Here is a 22,100-nt window from a genome sequence, read left to right as displayed (position 1 = left end):
TGTTTCATCAAAAAGGTCAACTATAAGCTTGTGGAATGTGCCCTTTCTTTTTCTTTCTTTATTTTTTTAAGATTTTATTTATTTATTTGAGAGAAAGTGAGTGAGACAGAGCATGAACTGGGGAAGGAGGGGCAGTGGGAGAGGGAGAAGCAGACTCCCCACTGATCAGGGAGTCTGATGTGGGGCTCGATCCTAAGACCCTGGGATCATGACCTGAGCCGAAGGCAGACACTTAACTGACTGAGCCACCCAGGCGCCCTGTGACTTTTCATCTAGTATATAAACCATCACTGCCTCCCTCAGATTTGATGGAGCCCTGACAAAATTCCAGATCAACCTGGTGTCCTATCCCCACATTCACTTCCCTCTGCTCATATATGCCCGTCATCTCTGCTGAGAAAGCCTACCACGAACAGCTTTTTGTAACAGAGATCACCAATGCATGCTTTGAGCCAGTCAACCAGATGGTGAAATGTGACTCTTGCCATGGTAAATACATGGCTTGCTACCTGTTGTACTGTGGTGATGTGGTTCCAAAAGATGTCAGTGCCACCATTGCTACCATCAAAACCAAGTACAGCATCCAGTTTATGGACTGGTACCCTACTAGCTTCAAAGTTGGCATTAATTACCAGCCTCCCACTATAGTATCTTGTGGAGACCTGGCCAAAGTACAGCGAGCTGGGTGCATGCTGAACACCACCTCAGGCATTGCTGGGGCCTGGGCCCAACTGGATCATAAGTTTGACCTGTATATGCCAGGTGTGCCTTTGTTCACTTGTATGTAGGTGAGGGTATGGAGGAAGAAGAGTTTTCTGAGACCTGGGAGGACATGGCTACCCTTGAGAAGGACCATGAAGAGGTTGGTGTGGATTCTGAAGAAGAGCATGAAGAAGAAGGAGAGGAATACTAATTACTATTCCTTTCAGCCTTGCAGCACATCACACTCAGAACTTTAGCTTTAACACTAGCTGACAGGCATTGAAGCTTTCTGGTTAGACTGTCTTCATCATGCATGAGTGGGGAGAGGGGCAGAGGGAGAGGGTAAAGAGAGAGAATCCCCAAGCAGACTCCTTCGTGAGTATGGAGCCCAACGTGGGGCTTGATCCCAGGACCCTGAGATCATGACCAAGCCAAAATCAAGAGTTGGCCACTTAACTAACTGAGCTACCCAGGCGCCCCTAGATTGTTTTCACTTTTAACTGTGATCATGTCTTTTCCATGTGTATATGTAAGATTTTTCCATCACGTCTCAAAGTAAAGGCTTTAAGAAAAAAAAAACAAACTGTGGTTACTTTAACTGAGTCATATAGACATCTTTGAGTTGCATTAGCCTAGAGGAGCTTCCAAATATTGCCTATGATAACAGAAAAACTTGTATGTAGGTGTATATATGTACAGGGAAATTTGGTGGTCTAAACTGGGAGTTCATATCTAGGTGGATATGACTGGACAAGAAGGATAATTCTGATTGTGCATTCTTTGCTCTTTGATTGCTGGTAATACAAACTGTCACCATCCAATTTAGGCATTTTTTGAAAGTTAACTTTTGCTAAAGTAATCAATTTTGTCTTGGATTTACATAGAAGAGCTGTGGGAAAATGGGCTAAAACATTTAAACCGAAGAGAAAGTTGTGCAGAATCCATAGAGAGTTGTGTGCTGGACTCCCACTATCTTAGTTGTTCTTAAACAAATTTATTTAAAATTGAAAAATATTGATTAACAGATGAGAATAAAATATATCCATGTAGGAAGTCAGAACCTGAGTTTCTGTTTTCCCTAAAGCAGGAGGAGCAGTTCCTCACTTCACTATGGATCACAAGACACTCACATATTCTTCATTATTCCTACATAAGTTATAATTCTTCTAATAGTTCACTCTAGCATGTCTCTAGAAGGGGACCTGAGCAAAAAAGGGTGGATAGGTAGGTATGTTTTCCCATCTCCTGCCTATCATATAGCAAGCAGATAGTATTAAAATTCTTTGACTAGTCTTCATCATTTTGATGTAATATAAGCATGGGTCCTAGCGATGAATGTCTGTGAGACATTCTCACATGTCCTCAAATGTAGTAGATGGTTTTCTCCTGTGTCCAAAGAATGTAACTAGAGAATGATGAATCATTGACTTTTTTCCTTCTTGGCCTTTTTATTTTCATCATCAGGAAAAGATATCTATATGTGAAGCTAGGCTGACACGGCATTACTAACTTCTTGGAATTCAATTTTGCAAAACTTTTTCTGTACTTATGAAATACCAAATAATTAGAAAACTAAAAAGGATGTTTCACTCAGCCTTGCTTTCCATTTTTCAGAAAGAAAACCCTCCCTCCAGGCCAAAATGTAAAACAAAACTTCTTTTCTGAAGTAATGACTTCAGTAATCAGGCATTCTACCAAATCATTCCTCTGAATGTTTGCCATACCTAATCTTCAGAGATTCAAAGTTCTGGATGTAGCATAATCTAGGCGAAGAAGAGAAAGAATACAAATGATATCCTCTTTGTTTTGGTAACAGGCTCTTCACTCTCTTGACAAAAGGTGGTGCTCTGAATCCTGCAGTCAGCTCTCTGATGTGGATAATAATGAGTCAACGGCAGTGATTGTTGCCTCAAGTCTTGGCAAAATGAATGCTTCCTACTAGTGCATGGAGAAAGTGCTGAAGGAGAGCAATGAAGGGGTGGTTGTAACAAAGTTAGCACTCAAGTGACTTGAATTCTCTTTCATTCCTGAATCTCTCCTTTAAAAATAATGCACATGGCCATGTGGTAGATTTAGTTCACTTTATTTTTTAAGCTGCATTTTCTCTTTTCAGTTTCAAAGGCTGTTATATCACTTTCCTTAGAACTAGGGATAAGAAAAAGGCCTTCAGATCTTGAGGTCTGCTCTCAGATTAGGCTTTATGCTTAGATTCAGAGAAGCATCTGCCTTTACTGACTCACACCTTCTCTTTATGCTTGATCATGTGGGAAGTTTTTTTTCTGATGGGTGGGGAATCTTTTCCTGGATTTTCCTTTGGATGAAGCCATGTTTATCTTCATTTTGCTGTTCACTAAGTGTTATCACTTAAGCCTATTTGTTTAGTTAAATAACATAAATATACCTATTTAATACTGAGGGATAGGAAAGGCATTAAGCTTTCTAGGCTCATCAAATAATACGCTGGCAGACAAAGTCTATTGTCCTTTGTGGTTTTTACATCTGTTCTCTCTTAAGTGACTAGTGGGTCTTTTTTCTTGTCAGTCAGACCCTTGGCAGCACTGTTGAGAATCATTTTACGAAATAGTTAACCATGTAGCAGAGCTCTATGTGGTGTCTTCACAAAAGATTACCATTATAACACCCTAAACTGTCAGGTATGGCATATTAATGAATTTATAATTAAATTATGTAACAGTACTGGTATATATCTCTTTTATTGGGAATCTGAAGAGTTACAAATCCTTGTGGAAATACTTTTCATTGAATTTATAAGAAATGTAGCTGTTATAGGGAAAAGTTAAGGTGGTTCTACTCTATAAAGAGTGAGAACTAGGATCATCATTCCCTAAGGACACTTACATGAAATTTCAACTGATAGGTTATAATATCTCATTCTAATTTGTAAAGGGATTCAAGTAGGTTTAACAAACCTGAAACATTATGACTACCCAAGTTCTTTTTTCCATTCAAAATTCTTGTTCTTATAAATAATATTTAAGAATATTCATAATAAACTTGTCTTAAAAATAATTGTATTTCTGTTGTTATGTAAATCATAGAGATATTTTCCCTTACTGAACTTACAAGTAAACAAGACTAAGCAAAATGTAGAGAGCATAAGCTTTTCCAGTTTCATTAATCTAAATGCTCATAAATAGAAGGACTTAAATTACAAATATCAAAGAGATACTTGATCTGAATAAAACTTCCCTCAACAGCAATATTCTATGCTAATTTTTTTATTATGTTATGTTAATCACCATACATTACATCATTAATTTTTGATGTAGTGTTCCATGATTCACTGTTTCCGTATAACACCCAGTGCTCCATTCAGTACATGCCCCCTTTAATACACATCACCAGGCTAACACATCGCCCCCACAACCCTCCCCACTAGAACCTTCAGTTTGTTTCTCAGAGTCCAAAATCTCTCATGCTTCGTCTCCCCCTTCGATTTCCCCCACTTCATTTCTCCCTTCCTACTATCTTTTTTTTTTTTTAACATATAATGTATTATTTGTTTCAGAGGTACGGGTCTGTGATTCAACAGTCTTACACAATTCACAGCACTCACCATAGCAGATACACTCTCCAATGTCTATCACCCAGCCACCCCAACCCTCCCACCCCCCACCAATCCAGCAACCCTCAGTTTGTTTCCTGAGATTAAGAATTCCTCATTATCTGTGAGATCCCCTGATACATGTCTTTCCCTGATTGACTTATTTCGCTCAGCATAATACCCTCCAGCTCCATCCATGTCGTTGCAAATGGCAAGATTTCATTCCTTTTGGCAGCTGCATAATATTCCATTGTATATATTTACCACTTTTTCCTTATCCACTCATCTGTCTATGGACATCATGCCTCTTTCCATAGTTTGACTACTGTGGACATTACTGCTATGAACATCGGGGTGCACGTACCCCTTCAGATCCCTACATTTATATCTTTGGGCTAAATACCCAGTAGTGCAATTGCTGGGTTGTATGGTAGCTCTATTTTCAACTTTTTGAGGAACCTCCATACTGTTTTCCAGAGTGGCTGCACCAGCCTGCATTCCCACCAACAGTGTAGGAGGGTTCACCTTTCTCCGCATCCCCGCCAACATCTGTCGTTTCCTGACTTGTTAATTTTAGCCATTCTGACTGGTGTGAGGTGGTATCTCATTGAGGTTTGGATTTGGATTTCTCTGATGCTGAGTGATGTTGAGCACTTTTTCACGTGTCTGTTGGCCATTTGGATGTCTTCTTTGGAAAAATGTCTGTTCATGTCTTCTGCCCATTTCTTGATTGGATCATTTGTTCTTTGGGTGTTGAGTTTGATAGTTCTTTATAGATTTTGGATACTAGCCGTTTATCTGATATGTCATTTGCAAATATCTTCTCCCATTCTGTCGGTTATCTTTTGGTTTTGTTGACTGTTTCTTTTGCTGTGCAAAAGCTTTTTATCTTGATGAAGTCCCAATAGTTCATTTTTGCCCTTGCTTCCCTTGCCTTTGGTGATGTTTCTAGGAAGAATTTGCTGTGGCTGAGGTCGAAGAGGTAACTGCCTGTGTTCTCCTCTAGGATTTTTGTTGGACTCCTGTCTCACATTGAGGTCTTTCAACCATTTTGAGTCTATTTTTGTGTGTGGTGTAAGGAAATGGTCCAGTTTCATTTGTCTACATGTGGCTGTCCAATTTTCCCAAAACCATTTGTTAAAGAGACATTTTTTTCCGTTGGACATTCTTTCCTGCTTTGTCAAAGATTAGTTGACCCTAGAGTTAAGCTTCCATTTCTGGGCTCTCGATTCTGTTCCATTGATCTATGTGTCTGTTTTTGTGCCAGTACCATACTGTCTTGATGATGACAGCTTTGTAATAGAGCTTGAAGTCCGGAACTGTTATGCCACCAGCTTTGCTTTTCTTTTTCAACATTTGTCTGGCTATTCGGGGTCTTTTCTGGTTCCATACAAATTTTAGGATTATTTGTTCCATTTCTTTGAAAACAGTGGATGGTATTTTGATAGGGATTGCATTGAATGTGTAGATTGCTCTGGGTAGTATTGACATCTTCACAATATTTGTTCTTCCAATCCATAAGCATGGAATGTTTTTCCATTTCTTTGTGTCTTCCTCAATTTCTTTCATGAGTATTTTATAGTTTTCTGAGTACAGATCCTTTGCCTCTTTGGTTAAATTTATTCCTACATATCTTATGGTTTTGGGTGCAATTGTAAATGGGATCAACTCTTTAATTTCTCTTTCTTTTGTCTTGTTGTTTGTGTATAGGAATGCCACTGAATTCTGTGCATTGATTTTCTATCCTGCCACTTTACTGAATTCCTGTATGAGTTCTAGCAGTTTTGGGGTGGAGTCTTTTGGGTTTTCCACAAAAAGTATCATATCATCTGCAAAGAGTGAGAGTTTGACTTCTTCTTTGCCAATTCAGATGTCTTTTATTTCTTTTTGTTGTCTGCTTGCTGTGGCTAGGACTTCTAGTACTATGTTGAATAGCAGTGGTGATAGTGGACATCCCTGCTGTGTTCCTGACCTTAAGGGGAAAGCTCTCAGTTTTTCCCCATTGAGAATGATATTCGCTGTGGGTTTTTCATAGATGGCTTTTATGATATTGAGGTATGTACCCTCTATCCCTATACTCTGAAGAGTTTTGATCAAGAAAGGATGCTGTACTTTGTCAAATGCTTTTTCTGCATCTGTTGCAAGGATCATATGGTTCTTGTTCTTTCTTTGATTAATTTATTGTATCACATTGATTGATTTGCAGATGTTGAACCAAACTTGCAGCCCAGGGATCAATCCCACTTGGTCATGGTGAATAATGCTTTTAATGTACTGTTGGATCCTATTGGCTAGTATTTTGGTGAGAATTTTTGCATCCATGTTCCTCAGGAATATTGGTCTGTAATTCTTTTTGATGGGGTCTTTGTCTGGTTTTGGGATCAAGGTAATCGTGACCTCATAAAACGAGTTTGGAAGTTTTCCTTCCATTTCTATTTTTTGGGACAGTTTCAGAAGAATAGGTATTACTTCTTTAAATGTTTGGTAGAATTCCCCGGGAAACCATCTGGCCCTGGGCTTTTGTTTTTTGGGAGATTTTTGAATACTGCTTCAATTTCCTTAGTGGTTATAGGTCTGTTCAGGTTTTCTATTTCTTCCTGGTTCAGTTTTGGTAGTTGATACATCTCTAGGAATGCATCCATTTCTTCCAGATTACCTAATTTGCTGGCATAGAGTTGCTCATAATATGTTCTTATAATTGTTTGTATTTCTTTGGTGTTGGTTGTGATCTCTCCTCTTTCATTCATGATTTTGTTGATTTGGGTCATTTCTCTTTTCTTTTTGATCAGTCTGGCCAGGGGTTTATCAATCTTGTTAATTCCTTCAAAGAATCAGCTCCTAGTTTCATTGATCTGTTCTACTGTTCTTTTGGTTTCTAGTTCATTTTGATATCTGCTCTGATCTTTATTATTTCTCTTCTCCTGCTGGTTTAGGCTTTGTTTACTGTTATTTCTCCAGCTCCTTTAGGTGTAGCGTTAGGTTGTGTATTTGAGACCTTTCTTGTTTCTTGAGAAATGCTTGTATTGCTATATACTTTCCTCTTAGGAATGCCTTTGCTGCATCCCAAAGATTTTGAATAGTCGTGTTTTCATTTTCACTTGTTTCCATTAATTTTTTTAATTCTTCTTTAATTTCCTGTTTGACCCATTCATTCTTTAGTAGGATGCTCTGTAGCCTCCATGTATTTGAGTTCTTTCCAACTTTCCTCTTGTGATTGAGTACTAGTTTCAAAGCATTGTGATCTGAAAATATGCAGGGAATGATTTCAGTCTTTTGGTACCAGTTGAGACCTGATTTGTGACCTAGGATGTGATCTATTCTGGAGAATGCTCCATGGGCACTAGAGAAGAATGTGTATTCTGTTGCTTTGGGATCGAATGTTCTGAATATATCTGTGAAGTCCATTTGGTCCAGTGTGTCATTTAAAGACTTTCTTTCCTTGTTGATCTTTTGCTTAGATGATCTGTGCATTTCAGTCAGGGGGGTGTTAAAGTCTCCTACTATTATTGTATTGTTGTCAATGTGTTTTTTTGCTTTTGTTATTAATTGGCTTATATACTTGGCTGCTCCCATGTTATGGGCATAGATATTTACAATTGTTAGATCTTCTTGTTGGATAGACCTGTTAAGTAGGATATAGTGTCCTTCCTCATCTCTTATTATAGTCTTTGGTTTAAAATCTAATTTGACTGATACAAGGATTGCCACCCCAGCTTTCTTTTGGTGTCTATTAGCACGGTAAATGGTTTTCCACCCCCTCACTTTCAATCTGGGGGTGTCTTTGGATCTAAAATAAGTCTCTTGCAGACAGCATATTGATGGGTCTTGTTTTTTTTATCCAATCTGATAGCCTGTGTCTTTTGATTGGGGCATTTAGCCCATTTACATACAGGGTAACTATGGAAAGATATGAATTTGGTGCCATTGTATTGCCTGTAAGGTGACTGTTACTGTATATTGTCTGTGTTCCTTTCTGGTCTATGTTGCTTTTAGGCTCTCTCTTTGCTTAGAGGACCCCTCTCAATATTTCTTGTAGGGCTGGTTCATATTTGCAAATTCCTTTCGTTTTTGTTTGTCCTGGAAGCTTCTTATCTCTCCTTCTATTTTCAATGACAGCCTAGCTGGATATAGTATCTTGGCTGTGTATTTTTCTCATTTAGTGTTCTAAATATATCATGCCAGTCCTTTCTGGCCTGCCAGTCTCCTTGGATAGGTCTGTTTCCAATCTAATGTTTCTAGCATTGTAGGTTACAGATCTCTTGTCCCTAGCTGCTTTCAGTATCTTCTCTTTGTCTCTGAGATTCATAAGTTTTACTATGAGATGTTGGGGTGTTGTCCTATTTTTATTGATTTTGAGAGGGGTTCTCTGTACCTCCTGTATTTTGATGCCTGTTTTCTTCCCCAAATTAGGGAAGTTCTCTGCTATAATTTGTTCCAATATACCTTCTGCCCCTCTCTCTCTTTCTTCCTCTTCTGGAATCCCAATTATTCTTATATTGTTTCATCTTATGGTATCACTTATCTCTCGAATTCTGCCCTCATGATCCAGTAGTTGTTTATCTCTCTTTTTCTCAGCTTCTTTATTTTCCATCATTTGGTCTTCTATATCACTAATTCTCTCTTCTGCCTCATTTATCCTAGCAGTTAGAGCCTCCATTTTTTATTGCACCTCATTAATAGCCTTGTGATTTTGACTTGGTTGGATTGTAGTTCTTTTATTTCTCCAGAAAGGGTTTCTCTAATAACTTCCATGCTTTTTTCAAGCCCAGCTAGTCTCTTTATAATCGTCATTCTGAACTCTAGTTCCAACATCTTACTAAGGTCCATATTGATTAGTTCCCTGGCAGTCGGTAATGCCTCTTGTTCTTTTTTTTTTTGAGGTAATGTTTTCCATCTTGTCATTTTGTCCAGAGGAGAATGGATGAATGAGAGAACAAAATGCTAACAGGGTAAAAACAGCTGCAGAAAAATATACACTAAAGAAATCAGAAGAGACCTGAAACCGGGGGAAAAGAAAGGGAAAGAAAGAAAAAGAAAAAAAAAAAGAAAAAGATTAAAAAAAAAAGAATATGATCAAATATGATCAGGCAGGCTGGGGAATAGATCAGTGCCACACACTCGATTTTGGGTGTATTTTGGTCTATTAGAAGAAAGTGCCTCCCAAAATTTTAAAGAAAGAAAAACTTATATACGTACAAAAATAAGGGTATATATGATGAAGGGATGGAATATGACTGTAAAGATGAAAGGTATAAAAGATTTTATAGAAGGAATTGATAAGATAAGAAGTTGGTTTAAAAAAGAATGTAGAGGATTTAAAAAAAAAACACGGACAGAATGTGATCAGGCAGGAGACTAGAACAAAGTCATACACTAGAGATTTAGGGTATATTTTGGTCTCTTAGAAGACACTGTGTCCCCAAATTTTAAAGACGGGACAACTTATATATATATATATATGTACCAAAAATAAGGTTAACTAATATGAAGGGACAGAATATAACTCTAAAAATGAAAAATAAAAAAGAGTTTTTAGAAAAGGGACTGATAAGATATTGGTTGAAAAAGGGAAAAAAGAAAAATTAAAAAAAAAGAAAATTAAAAAAATTAACTTTAAAAGACTAAAGAATCATGGGAACAAAGCCATGAATTCTATGTGCAGTACCCCCCTAGTGCTGGAGTTCTGCTATTCTCATTGATGGGTAAACTTGGTCTTGTCTGGCTGTTCTTGCTGATCTTCCGGGGGAGGGGCCTGTTGCTGTGGTTCCCAGATGTCTTTGCCTGAGGCAGAATTGCCCCGCCCTTGCTGGTCCGGGCTAAGGAATCTGCTCACGTTTGCTCTCTGGAGTTTTTTTCCCTGCAAACTTTCCGTACAGCTTTGAAGGTAGAGAGTGAAAATGGTGGCCTCCCAATCTCCGCCGGGAGGAGCCGAGACTGTGGGGCCCCACTCCTCAGTGAGCCCCCAGAGAAAAGCAGTCAATCACTCCCATCTCCCTGGTCTCTGGCCGCACTCCGTGTTCACCCAGCCTGTGAACGAGCATTTCTATCTCTGGCACCCGACTCCGTGTGGAGTCTCCAAACCCAGCAGATCCCTGCGGTGCGCTCCCGCGCCACTCCTCCCGGGGGAGGAAGGGGAGTCTCCCAGGATCTGCCGCTTGTTGGGTCCCTGCTGGAGGCGCAGTGGCCCAACTAGGCCACAGATCACAGTTTATGGCAACCCCGATCTGAGAGCCCGCGCCTCAGCACCGTCTCTGCAGCCGGCTTCCCCGCTTCGATACCTGGGAGCTCTACCACACTCAGGCACCCCCAGTCTTCCTCTGACCCTGAGGGTCCTGAGACCACACTGTCCCAGTAAGGGCTCCACCCCCCCTTTAGCCACTGGAGCAATGTCCCTCAGCGGAGCCAACTTCTAAAAGTTCTGATTTTGTGCTCCACTGCTCTATCCCTTGCAGGTAGCGGCTGATGGAGGCCCCCTCCCCCGCCGTCTATCTTCCCGAATATCACTTCGGATTCACTTCTCTGTATGTCCTACCTTCCAGAAAGTGGTCGCTTTTCTGTTCAGAGAGTTGTTGCCATTCTTTTCTTCGATCTCCTGTTGAGTTTGTGGGTGTTCAGAATGGTTTGATCCCTATCTAGTTGAATTCCTGGGACCAGAGGAAATTTAAGTCTCCTACTCCTCCGCCATCTTGCTCCGCCCCCGAAGGTAGATCTAGTCTATGCTAATTATTAGTAAGTACATATAGTGAGTCATAAACTTGCAGTTTTTAGTTTCTTATTAACCTGCCTGACAAAATAAATGCTCAGTAAAGTTAGCTACACTAATTGTTCATATTTTTAGGTACTTATTATGGTGCCTGCATGCTTTGAAATTCTGCTGCTTACTCTTCATTGCCAAAAATGGGTGAAAACAATTAGATATGTTATATTTGATGAGATAGGTTCAGTGTTATGTCTCTGGGTTGATGTCGTAGTGTTCACATGCCCAGTAATTTCTAATTTGAAAAATGTGGGTCTCTGTGATTGGAACTATCTAGGAATTATCTGGTAACTATCTGCTAACATTAACTATCTTGTTATGTCATCCAGTGTACCAACAGAAAACAGATTGAATATTCAAACTGCATACTATTTAGAGAAGTATTTTTATAGAGGCTGTTTACAAAGGTTTGTGCGAGGAAAACCAGAAGGGAAATGTGGTAATCCAGCCAATAGTACCAGCCCCTCGCTGTTACTATCTGTAGGAGTACAAAGAGGAGGAAGCAGTATGGAACTCAAAAAGAGAGAGGGTTTGTAAATATGGCCTCTTTGGGAAGAGCAGTGACCTTTATGGGGGAACATAGACAGCCAAGGTTGACCTCCTGGGGAGGGAGACCTGTTTTCTGTCCTTCCCATTTCTTGCCTGGGCTTTCCAGTGGCCAAACCCAATAGAAGTCAAATAGTGAGTGAGATCAGTTGAGCCAATGTCCAAAGTTAGATTCCTTGGTCAGACAGCAAAATAGAGAGTGGTGTAGATCTGGTGGGACAGATTTATTATTACCAAAATGAATTGAAGGAGTTGAAATAGAATGCAAGAATTTCTTTGTTCAAACAATTTCAACTTTAAAGAGGACAAGATGACAAACCTATAGTGAGGCTGCCTTTTCCTTGTGTGAAATTAGGAGCAGGCTAACATGCTGTTGTTCTGCTTTTTTTGACTCCCAAGTCCTCTATTTCTTTTTTATTCACCGGGCTGTGTTACATCTTGCTCACCTTGAACATTCCCATTCTAAATGGAAACAAAACAAAACAAAACCCTTGATTTTCACAATCTGGAACCTTGAATTTTGGTCTCATTTTAAAATGCATAAGCACAATTATGTTAAAACATGGGCAACTCTGCAAGTTTCATTTTTTTAATTGGGGAGTTTTTTCATTTTTGGTATTGAGCTATTTAAGTTCTTCATATATTTTGGGTATTAACCCTTTACTGGATATATCATGTGAAAATATCTTCTTCCATTTAGTAGGTTGCCTTTTTGTTTTGTTGATGATTTCCTTTGCTAAAGCTTTTTATTTTGGGATAGTCCCAATAGTTTATTTTTGCTTTTGTTTTGCTTGCCTTAGGAGACATATCCAGACAAATGTTGCTATGACTGATATCTAAGAGACAGTAGCCAAGATATGCAAACAATCTAAATGTCCATCAATAGATGAATGGATAAGGTGTGGTGTGTATATATGTGTATATATACATATACATATACACACATTATATATACAATAAAATGTTACTCAGCCATAAAAAAGAATGAGATCTTGCCATTTACGACAACATGGATGGACCTAGAAGGTATTATGCTAAGTGAAATAAGTCAGACAGAGAAAGATAAATACCTTATGATTTTACTTATATGTAGAATCTAAAAAACAAGCAAAACAAACAAAACAAAACAGAAACAGACTCATAAATACAGAGAACAAATTGGTGTTTGCCAGAGGGGAGTGGGGGTGGGAGATGGGTGAAATAATTAATGGGATTAAGAGATACATACTTCCACTTATAAAATTAGGTCATGGGGATGAAAAGTACAGCATAGAGAATATAGTCAGTAATATTTTAATACTGTCATACAGTGACAGATGAAAACTACTTATTGTGGTGAACATTGTATAATGTATAGAATTATCAAATCAGGTACACATGAAACTAATATTGTATGTCAACTATACTTCAATAATAAAAATTTTTTATTTTTTTATTTTTTTTTAAGATTTTATTTATTTATTTAACAGAGAGAGAGACACAGCGAGGAAGGGAACACAAGCAGGGGGCATGGGAGAGGGAGAAGCAGGCTTCCTGCGGAGCAGGGAACCCGATGCGGAGCTCGATCCCAGCACCCTGGGATCATGACCTGAGCCGAAGGCAGATGCTTAATGACTGAGGCACCCAGGTGCCCCAAAAATTTTTTAAAAAGAAAAAAAAAACTTGTGTAACTCATTTTTTATGATTTATACATGTGTGAAACTTGCCTACAGGAAGGCTTTGGAAATTAATGTTTATTTTAGAAAGTTCAGAGAAATTGCTATGTGATAAAAAAATGAAAGGTTAACATTTGGTAAAATGGTCTATTACCTGACCAGATCAAAGTCAGAAAGGGTAAAGAAATATACTGGCTTATTTATTTATTTATTTATTTATTTATTTATTTATTTATTGGCTCTGTTAGTAAATATTTCCAGTTGAGAGTCCCAAGTGTCTTAATTTATTTTGTCTCAAATTTTGATCCTCCTTCTCTAAGTCTTCATTTGTATTATTTGGTGAAAAGTAATTGATCCATTCAACAAATATGAACTGGGTGCCTGCTATTTGTTAGGCACTCTGCTTTTTCCTTGGTATACCAGTAATGACCTTTTGATTTAGGGAGAGAGTAATTAAACCAGGAAGCACACCAATGAAAATGTAAGTAGACATTGTGATGAAAACTATGAAGAAGAAGATTAGTCTGTATAACCATGATAATGGCAGAATGAGAGGTAAGGACAGTGTGGTGTGGGTGCTCAGGAAAGGTGTTTCTGAGGGAGTGACCATCATCTGAGCTTTGCAGGATGAGTAGGAATGGTCAGGAAGAGAGATGGGTGAGGGTTTAAGTGGAAGGAGAGTAGTATATGGGAAGGCCGTGAGATGGGACAGGTGTATTCAAGGAATGGAAACAAGGCCAGTATGTCCAGAGCAGAGTGAACAAGAGAACAGAGTAGGCTGAAGTGTACTTGGAGAAGTGGGCAGGGGCCAAATCATGCAGGGTGATACACTTCCAGTTAAGTGGTTTACAGTTTGCTCTAAGTGCTTAAAAAGACATTGCTGGCTTTAATTAGTGACATGGCCTGATTTGACTTACGGTAAGAATCCTCTATGGCTACAATATGAAGTGTATAGAGAAAGAGTGGAACAAAAGAAAACAATCAGGAGGCTACTGTAGAAATCCAGGTGGTGGTAGATTGAATGCCAGTAGGAATGGAGAGGAAAAAATGGCTTCAAAATCAGTTTCCAGAATTGGAATTTATATGAATTAATGATACATTAGTTGTGGAGATTGAAGAAAAGTTAAGTATCAGTGGTCTGTATTGCCTGAATCACCATTCACTTTATTTAGGCTCGATCAACTATATGAAACTGCATGACTATTTTATGCTTCTGTGTTTTTTCCATTTACCATTTGCAAATCAACTTTTCAACTGATAGATTTTTGTTTCTTTACTAGGTTCATAATTCTTGGCAGAGAGATTGGAGGAAAATTTGGGGAACATTTCTTTATCATGATCCAATGTTCCTTTGTTTTTTTCAACTACCATAAGAAACCCTAAGCATCTCACTAAGTAAGTGTAGGTTTCATTTTGGACAGAATGGTTATTATGTATTGAATGAATTATATACTACCTGTATGGTCTGAGGGCTTTAAGTTTATTTCTGTAACATTTATAACTTCCAGATAAATTTATTGCCTTGTCTTTGAAACTTCAGAGACTATAACTTCTCTAAAATTTTTTTTAACATATATTTTCTGGAAGACAGAAGGTCTTCCCCAACAGAAAATCAAGGTCTCCCACAGCCAGGTCTGAAACTGTGTGGGAAAATTTCCAAAAATCCTCAAGTGTCATCTGAAGTGATATTGTTTTCATTTTTCTTTGTTCTTATCCAAGAAGTAAAACCACAGGAAGTAACTGGACACAGCCATTGACCTTGAGCTTCTTAACATTGTTCCACGCTGTAGATCATAAGAACAACAAAGCCATGTTATTTGGATAGCGAGTATTGTTTTGTACCAGACTTGGCTTTTCCTACTACACAACAACCACAATCATAGCAACAATGACAACAAACACTTACATAGTGTTTCCTACCTGGCTTTCCTACATCCCTTAATTCTTAACAACCTTATGAGGAAGGTACTATTATTGTCCTCCATTTTAAAATGAAGAAATGAAGCATAGAGAGGTTAAGGAACTTGCCCAGAGTCCATGGCTGTGAAGGGATGGCACTAGGATTCAAACTCATACAGTTTAAATTCAAAGCCCATGTGCTTAAGCATAAATTTTTAGACTTGAGGAATTATATTTGCTTAAAATGTCTAAATTATTGTTAACTGGCTCAATGTTTTGCTTAAATAATTTGCATATTTATTATTTAAGGTGGCTACAATCAGTATAACAGTATTGGAAACAGGCAGACAAAATTATGAAAGAAAATTTATTTCTGAAATAAAGTCTGACTTATGTCTCAAATTTTTCTTTTTTCTTTTTTTCCTAACCAAAAAATATTTTAATGTAGGTAGCAACATGTGAACATTACATTTAGGTGGTAAAATTCAGGTTACAATAATATGATAAATATCCAATGATATCCCTCTGGCCTAAAGGAAAACATAACAGTTGTGACAGTCACGCTTAACACCTTGGTTAAATACAGAGAGAAACGGGCAGGGGTGGCACAGACATATGTGAAGATTTAACAGTCTGAATAATCTTTAGCCCTCCTGAGAAAAGACAGAGGGGAAATCTGTGGCAAATACCTGTGTAATATGGTGGCCTCAGGCCACTAGTGATCATTCTGTTCATGCACTTAAAGTAACCGCAGCTGGTTTCTGAGCACTGAAAACGAGATTCAAAGCAAGTCTCTGCTCAACAAGCTAATGATACTACAAATCCCTTACATTCAAAAATAGTTTAAATTTGGAAAGTTTTAGGTAAAGTAAAGCATACTTGTTTCCATGATTATTAGAAATAACTGAGACTACACTACTATATTATACATAGTCAGGCACACTGCTGTGCACAGGCAATTCCAGTTACCATATTTTATGTTTGTTGGTCAGCAACAGCACAAATTTTATGCTCCAAAAGAAATATATCAATCTGGCAAAATGGTTACATCTAATTTTCTTTTAAAGACAGATTAACTAAATTTAAGGAAGAATTGCCTTTTTCAAATTACTGATACAAACTTACCATAGAATAATTACATATTTTGCCCCATATCAACCTGCAAAAGGTTTCCCAACATAGATGCATTTGTTCAATTTTCAAAAATAAAGGTTTTCTACCTGAAAGCATTTACATTCCTAGCTCTTTAAAGTAAACATTAAAACACAAAGTACAAAAAAGGATCTCCCCACTTCTGAAGAGCCGACTTAGTTACATAAACTATTTTCTTTCCCAACACTTTTTCAGATTCAAAAGAGATTTGCTTCCTAAGAACAGGACAGATCTTCAATTCAAACCATTTAGTCCGTTTCCATGGCAACACTGCGGGATTCCTTGGCTACCATAAGTCGCATTAGTTGACTGTGGAATTTCTCAATCTTCTTTACGTCTTGGGCTTGGTCTGTTCTATACACCAAACAAACTAAATCATCTGTTACTTTAATACACAAACTCCCATCAGAATGCCTATATTTGAGAACCACACGGGCCTTCATAGGGTCGGCGAGGTAGAGTTTCTCGGCCGCGCGACTGAACTCCTCCCACGTCTGGTACTGCATCGTGGGTCTGCAGCGGAACGCGAGCGGGCGAGGCCGGGGACCGCAGGCGGCAAGACCCGGCCCACCTACCACCTACCTCTGGCTGCCGGAGACCGGTGCGGGGGCCTGTCTCAAATTTCTTAAAGACTACTTGCACATAAATCAATCATATGAAGTTAGACTTGGTAAGCTTGATATAGAAGAAGGATAGAGGTTTTTATATTTTTCTTTAAAGTTATCTATATTCCAGTCATTATGTGTCCATTAATTTGGATACTCTTTCTCTTCAGTGCTCTATAAAGAGAGATACAATGATTTAGAGAAGCCTATGTGTTCTGTAAAACATGATGTTTATTTTGATCATTTTCACTTATGTGCTGCACTAAATATTTTAAGTATAAAGCCATATTTGCCTATTAGAGGAATTTAATTAATGTATATCACAACTGGAAAGTGGTTCAATTAATCTTCATAGAATTCAGCTTTTTTTTTTTTGCAGTAGATAATCTTAACCTTGGGTCAATGGACATAAAGATGGCAATCGTTCATGCTAAGCATGGATGCTGAACATTCGTGGGAGACTGCAACTCTCCCTAACAATTTTGAGTGTATACTTTTTTCTAGTTGCATTAGACTCTCAATGTTATCTGTGACATTCAAAATTTAGTAACTTCCTCTAGAGAGAAAGTAATGGAGAATTCTAATTTGGGTTCTTTGGTTTGCTAATTATTATGTTTTTCCTAGACATTTGTCTTTACCTACCTCGCTTGTTCTTAACACCTTTTTCTGTCTTTAGCTTTTCGGTGACTAACAGTGCAGCTACAACTGTATGGGCACCCCTTGTTCATGTCAGAATTTGATCACTATCGAATGGTCTAAATAAGGAAGAGACACCTGTTACTAACCTGAAAATCTTGACATAACTTTTTTTCATGCTTGATTGATAAGTTGGAAGCTTTAAGACATCTTGTTGGGACACTGAGTTGTGAATGTGTGAAGATTTATAAATTTCTTTTGCTTTTCTCTCCTCCTTTTACATCCTGTTCCCTGACTGGGTTATTTAGGTTCAACTTGCCTCTCAAAGGTACAAAGACATTAGCCAATGGCTGGTCTTTTCATTATGCTATGTTCAAGATTCTACTGTTCCATTCATCTTCCTAAAATACAATTCTCATCCTCTCCCTCTTCTGTTCAAAAACCTTCAATGTGTTTTTATTGGAAACAAGTACATTTCATACTTCTTAGCTTGGCATTCAAGGTCCTCTCTAGTCTAGATTCACTTTTCTCACCTGGAAGACCTCACGATATGTATTATACTTAGAATGCTTCACCCCAGATGCTAAACTACAGATTTACAGATCTTATTCATCTTTCATGTCTCTGCTAATGAGGGAATTTATTCAGAAGTCCTTCTGTGATCTTTTTCTGGAAGTAATCTTCTTTTCTGCTGATATATAACTTACTTGTATTTTAAAAAACAACACCAACTATGGTCAGCCTGTTGTAATTTTTTGTTTTTTCCATATCTTTTTTTAAAAAATTAGATTCCAAACTTTCTGATGAAAAATTTTGTCCTTTTTTCACCTCTGGATTATCTTATAGCTAGCTCATAGTGCCTTATATCTGAAAGCTGCTCAATATATATTTGTGGAATAACAATGACCAATATATGTTGAGCATTTAACTCTGTGGACAGTACTTGCTAAGAATTTATATTTCTCTTTTTATTTTCATAACATCTTGATAATAAGTGTACTATGATTATCCTCAATTTACAGATGAAGAGAGAGAGAGAGAGAGAGGTTAAATAGCCTAAGGACACATAGGTAGTAATTGTCTGGCTAGGATACAAATTCAGATGGTCTGATTGAAAGGCTTAATGCTTTTAGCTGTAGCATTTCACTGAAAAATTTGTAGATTGAATGCCTGAGTGAGTGGCTGAATGGAAATGACTTCATAGACTCTGAGCTGTGATCAAGGGAGTGTAAAACCTAGCCGAAATGATTTTATCTCATGGAAGTTTTCAAATGGAATTTTATTATGTAACTTTTCACGTGCTTTGCACCGACTCAAACTAAATGCCATAATACACGTTCCTGCCCTTCATGCCTCTCTCCATATCTGACTCCAAGCCTAGAGAATAGATATATGATGAAGACACATAATTTTATAACTTTCTAATGATTTTCTGACATTTTCAACATAGAATTCCTAGTCACTTTCTAATTGCATAGTATTATATAATTTTTTTTAATGGTTTACTCCGTTTAGGGAGGTTCCAGACAGGTTATATTTTTGTTGTTGCTGTTGTTGTAAACTAGGCTTCTTTCCCAACATGGGGCTTGAACTCAACAACCATGAAGTCAAGAGTCATAGCCTCTGATTGAGCCAGCCAGGTGCCCCCTAGACAGGTTGTCTTTAACCAGCTGTGAGTACAGTGACTAGGACTACTTGGCAAGAATATAATTTTGGGCTACATGCCTTCCTCTATTCTCAGTAGTCATTAATGGAGTAACTGGAAAGCAACATAACCACTACACTGTGCTCTGACCCCATATGATTTCTGCAAGGCTGTACTTGACCCATGTCTGGGGATAGATGTAAAGACTTAGGCTTTTTTTTTTTTTTTTTATGTTACGTTAATCACCATACATTACATCATTAGTTTTTGATATAGTGTTCCATGATTCATTGTTTGCATATAACATCCAGTGCTCCATGCAGAACATGCCCTTTTTAATACCCATCACCAGGCTAACCCATCCCCCCACCCCCTCCCCTCTAGAACCCTCAGTTTGTTTCTCAGAATCCATAGTCTCTCATGGTTCGTCTCCCCCTCTGATTTCCCCCCTTCATTCTTCCCCTCCTGCTATCTTCTTCTTCTTTTTTTTTTTTTTTAACATATAACGTATTATTTGTTTCAGGGGTACAGGTCTGTGATTCAACAGTCTTACACAATTCACAGCACTCACCATAGCGCATACCCTCCCCAATGTCTATCACCCAGCCACCCCATCCCTCCCAACCCCTACCACTCCAGCAACCCTCAAAAGAATTAGGTTTTTTTAAAGTTTTTAGACAACTATGGTTAAACTTCTGAGCTGTGCATCACATTAGACTTTCTTTGTGCTCCTAGGGTAGCAATAACAACAGCAAGTTGACCTATCCAATTGAGCAATTTATTTCTGATATAGTATAGCATGCATCAGATGAAACTGAAATTGCTCAGTCATGACAGGAAGTGGATTGGGTTGAGGCAACAAGAGAAGAATGAAAGGGAGCCATCTAACCTTGGTCCTCTGTTACTCTCTCCTGGAGATGGTTTCTCGTGGAGATGGTTTCTCATGGAGATGGTTTCTCATGGAGATGGTTTCTCATGGAGATGGAACAGGATCAGTGAGCTATCTTTCATCTGGCTGTGGTGAGGGATTGCATTCAATCCATATGTTGCTTGTTCTTGGGCAAAAAGAAAAGCTGAATTGTCTTCAGTATGATGCTTCTTGACTCCCTGAGAGGTTGTTAGCACCAGGTGGTCCTAGAAAGAACTGCTGTGAGTCTCTTTCCACTGAGTTCAGGTAATTGTTTACCGGCACTTATAGCTTTTGACTCATTATCTTATTTTTGGAAAGTAAAATGAGAGCACTGTGTATGAAGCAATTGTGTTTATGAATGAAGATGTAGTAGAAACTAGTGATCTTTTATATATCATTATTCTATATCACCTTATATATCATCTAGTTTGGTTTAAAGTATAACAGCTGATGTACAGAGGAGAACAACTGTGTTTGATACTCTTTTAGTGATAGTGTTGATAAACTGAAAATGAGTATCTATAAGTTGATGACCAATCGCCTTTACAAATAGGATACTAAAAGCATTAAGGAGATTTGGGAAGGGGGGAGTTTTTATTTTTTAAAACTGACTTTTCATAGAGGGTTTCCAGAGTGGTGGGGGGTGGGAGGGATGGGGTGGCTGAGTGATAGACATTGGGGAGGGTATGTACTATGGTGAGCGCTGTGAATTGTGTAAGACTGATGAATCACAGACCTGTATCCCTGAAACAAATAATACATTATATGTTAAAAAAAAAAGAAGATAGTAGGAAGGGAAAAATGAAGGGGGGAAATTAGAGGGGGAGACGAACCATGAGAGACTATGGACTCTGAAAAACAAACTGAGGGTTTTAGAGGGGAGGGGGTGGGGGGATGGATTAGCCTGGTGATGGGTATTAAGGAGGGCACATATTGCATGGAGCACTGGATGTTATATGCAAACAACAAATCATGGAACACTACATCAAAAACTAATGATGTAATGTATGGTGGTTAACATAACATAATAAAATAAAATAAAAAAACTGACTTAATATTATTTAATGCTCTATCTATGTATCATGTTAAATCCTCTCATGTACTTCTATGTTACATGTGCCACAATTTGGGAATAACTTTTATGTCTGTCAGTTAACAAAGATTTATTGAGTAATAACTTGTGAAAACTGTGGAAAGATCAGAGTTAGACATGATTGCTGCCTTCAAAGAGCTTGCCCTCTAGCTCCGAATATGTGGCACGCACATGGGAGCAGATAGCTCACAGCACAAGGTTGTCCATGATAAGTATACATGCACCCCCAGCACGGTGCTCAACACTGCCACGGAAACAGGCAGAGGGAAGGGGTAACAGTGATATTTGTGCAATGCTGAATGAGGACACATCACCACATTACTTTGGCCCTACTGCAGAATTGAATTTATTGCCCTTTTCTGTCATGCATGGATAGAGAGAAACATGAAAAAGAGCCCTAGGAAAATTGTCACACTGTCCATGTGAGGATTTGGCCAGAGGCTTTATTCGTCATATTCACACAGTGCTTTTTGTGAGTCCACCGAGAGGCTGTTAGGTGGTTTTAGTGCTGAAATAACTTTTATCTCATAGACATTGTGAAATGTGTATGTTAACTGATGAGGTTTTCTTTCCACATGTGGCTGCTAGGAATCTTTGAGTACAATTTGTGGCCTGTTTTATGCTCTTTTTCTTGTTTTTATTTTCTTTTTACCATATTTTGATTTATTTTATCTTGTGTTATCTTCACCTGTATAAAGTACCTTAATTCTTGGAGTAGTGCAGGGTGTAAATAAATTAAAGAAAATACCAAGTGAATAATAAAAACAGTAGTTGTCGCAGAAGAAAACAGAATTATTTCTAATGTCATGGTTTTCCGTTTATGCCATTTCAATTAAAAAAAGAAACTTCTAGTTTTGATTCTGAAAGAATTTGTGCTTAGGTATGAAATTTGGAAGCTAATCTAGGTTACAGTACAAGCTACAGCTATTTCTTTA

The 22,100-nt window shown here is 38.1% G+C and overlaps 1 protein-coding gene and 1 pseudogene across 1 annotated transcript; one reads left to right on the top strand and one right to left on the bottom strand.

Annotated features, from left to right (window-relative positions):
* The first annotated feature begins 283 nt into the window (after positions 1 to 283).
* On the top strand, positions 284 to 913 carry LOC118356738 (annotated as a pseudogene).
* Positions 914 to 16,032: 15,119 nt separating this feature from the next.
* On the bottom strand, positions 16,033 to 16,797 carry LOC113925058 (signal recognition particle 9 kDa protein-like). Its single transcript, XM_027599571.2, has one exon. It carries the CDS (start codon positions 16,780 to 16,782, stop codon positions 16,525 to 16,527), a length of 258 nt encoding a protein of 85 aa, XP_027455372.1. The 5' UTR covers positions 16,783 to 16,797; the 3' UTR covers positions 16,033 to 16,524.
* Positions 16,798 to 22,100: the final 5,303 nt, after the last annotated feature.

The sequence above is a fragment of the Zalophus californianus genome, chromosome 2, assembly GCF_009762305.2.
Source record: "Zalophus californianus isolate mZalCal1 chromosome 2, mZalCal1.pri.v2, whole genome shotgun sequence".
Taxonomy (NCBI): Eukaryota; Metazoa; Chordata; class Mammalia; order Carnivora; family Otariidae; genus Zalophus; species Zalophus californianus.
The sequence above is the reverse complement of the archived record's forward strand: the minus strand, read 5'-3'. Positions and strand labels throughout refer to the sequence as shown.

Coding starts and splice junctions, on each gene's coding strand:
- LOC113925058 (XM_027599571.2), bottom strand. CDS start 16,782: ATGCAGTACCAGACGTGGGAGGAGTTCAGTCGCGCGGCCGAGAAACTC.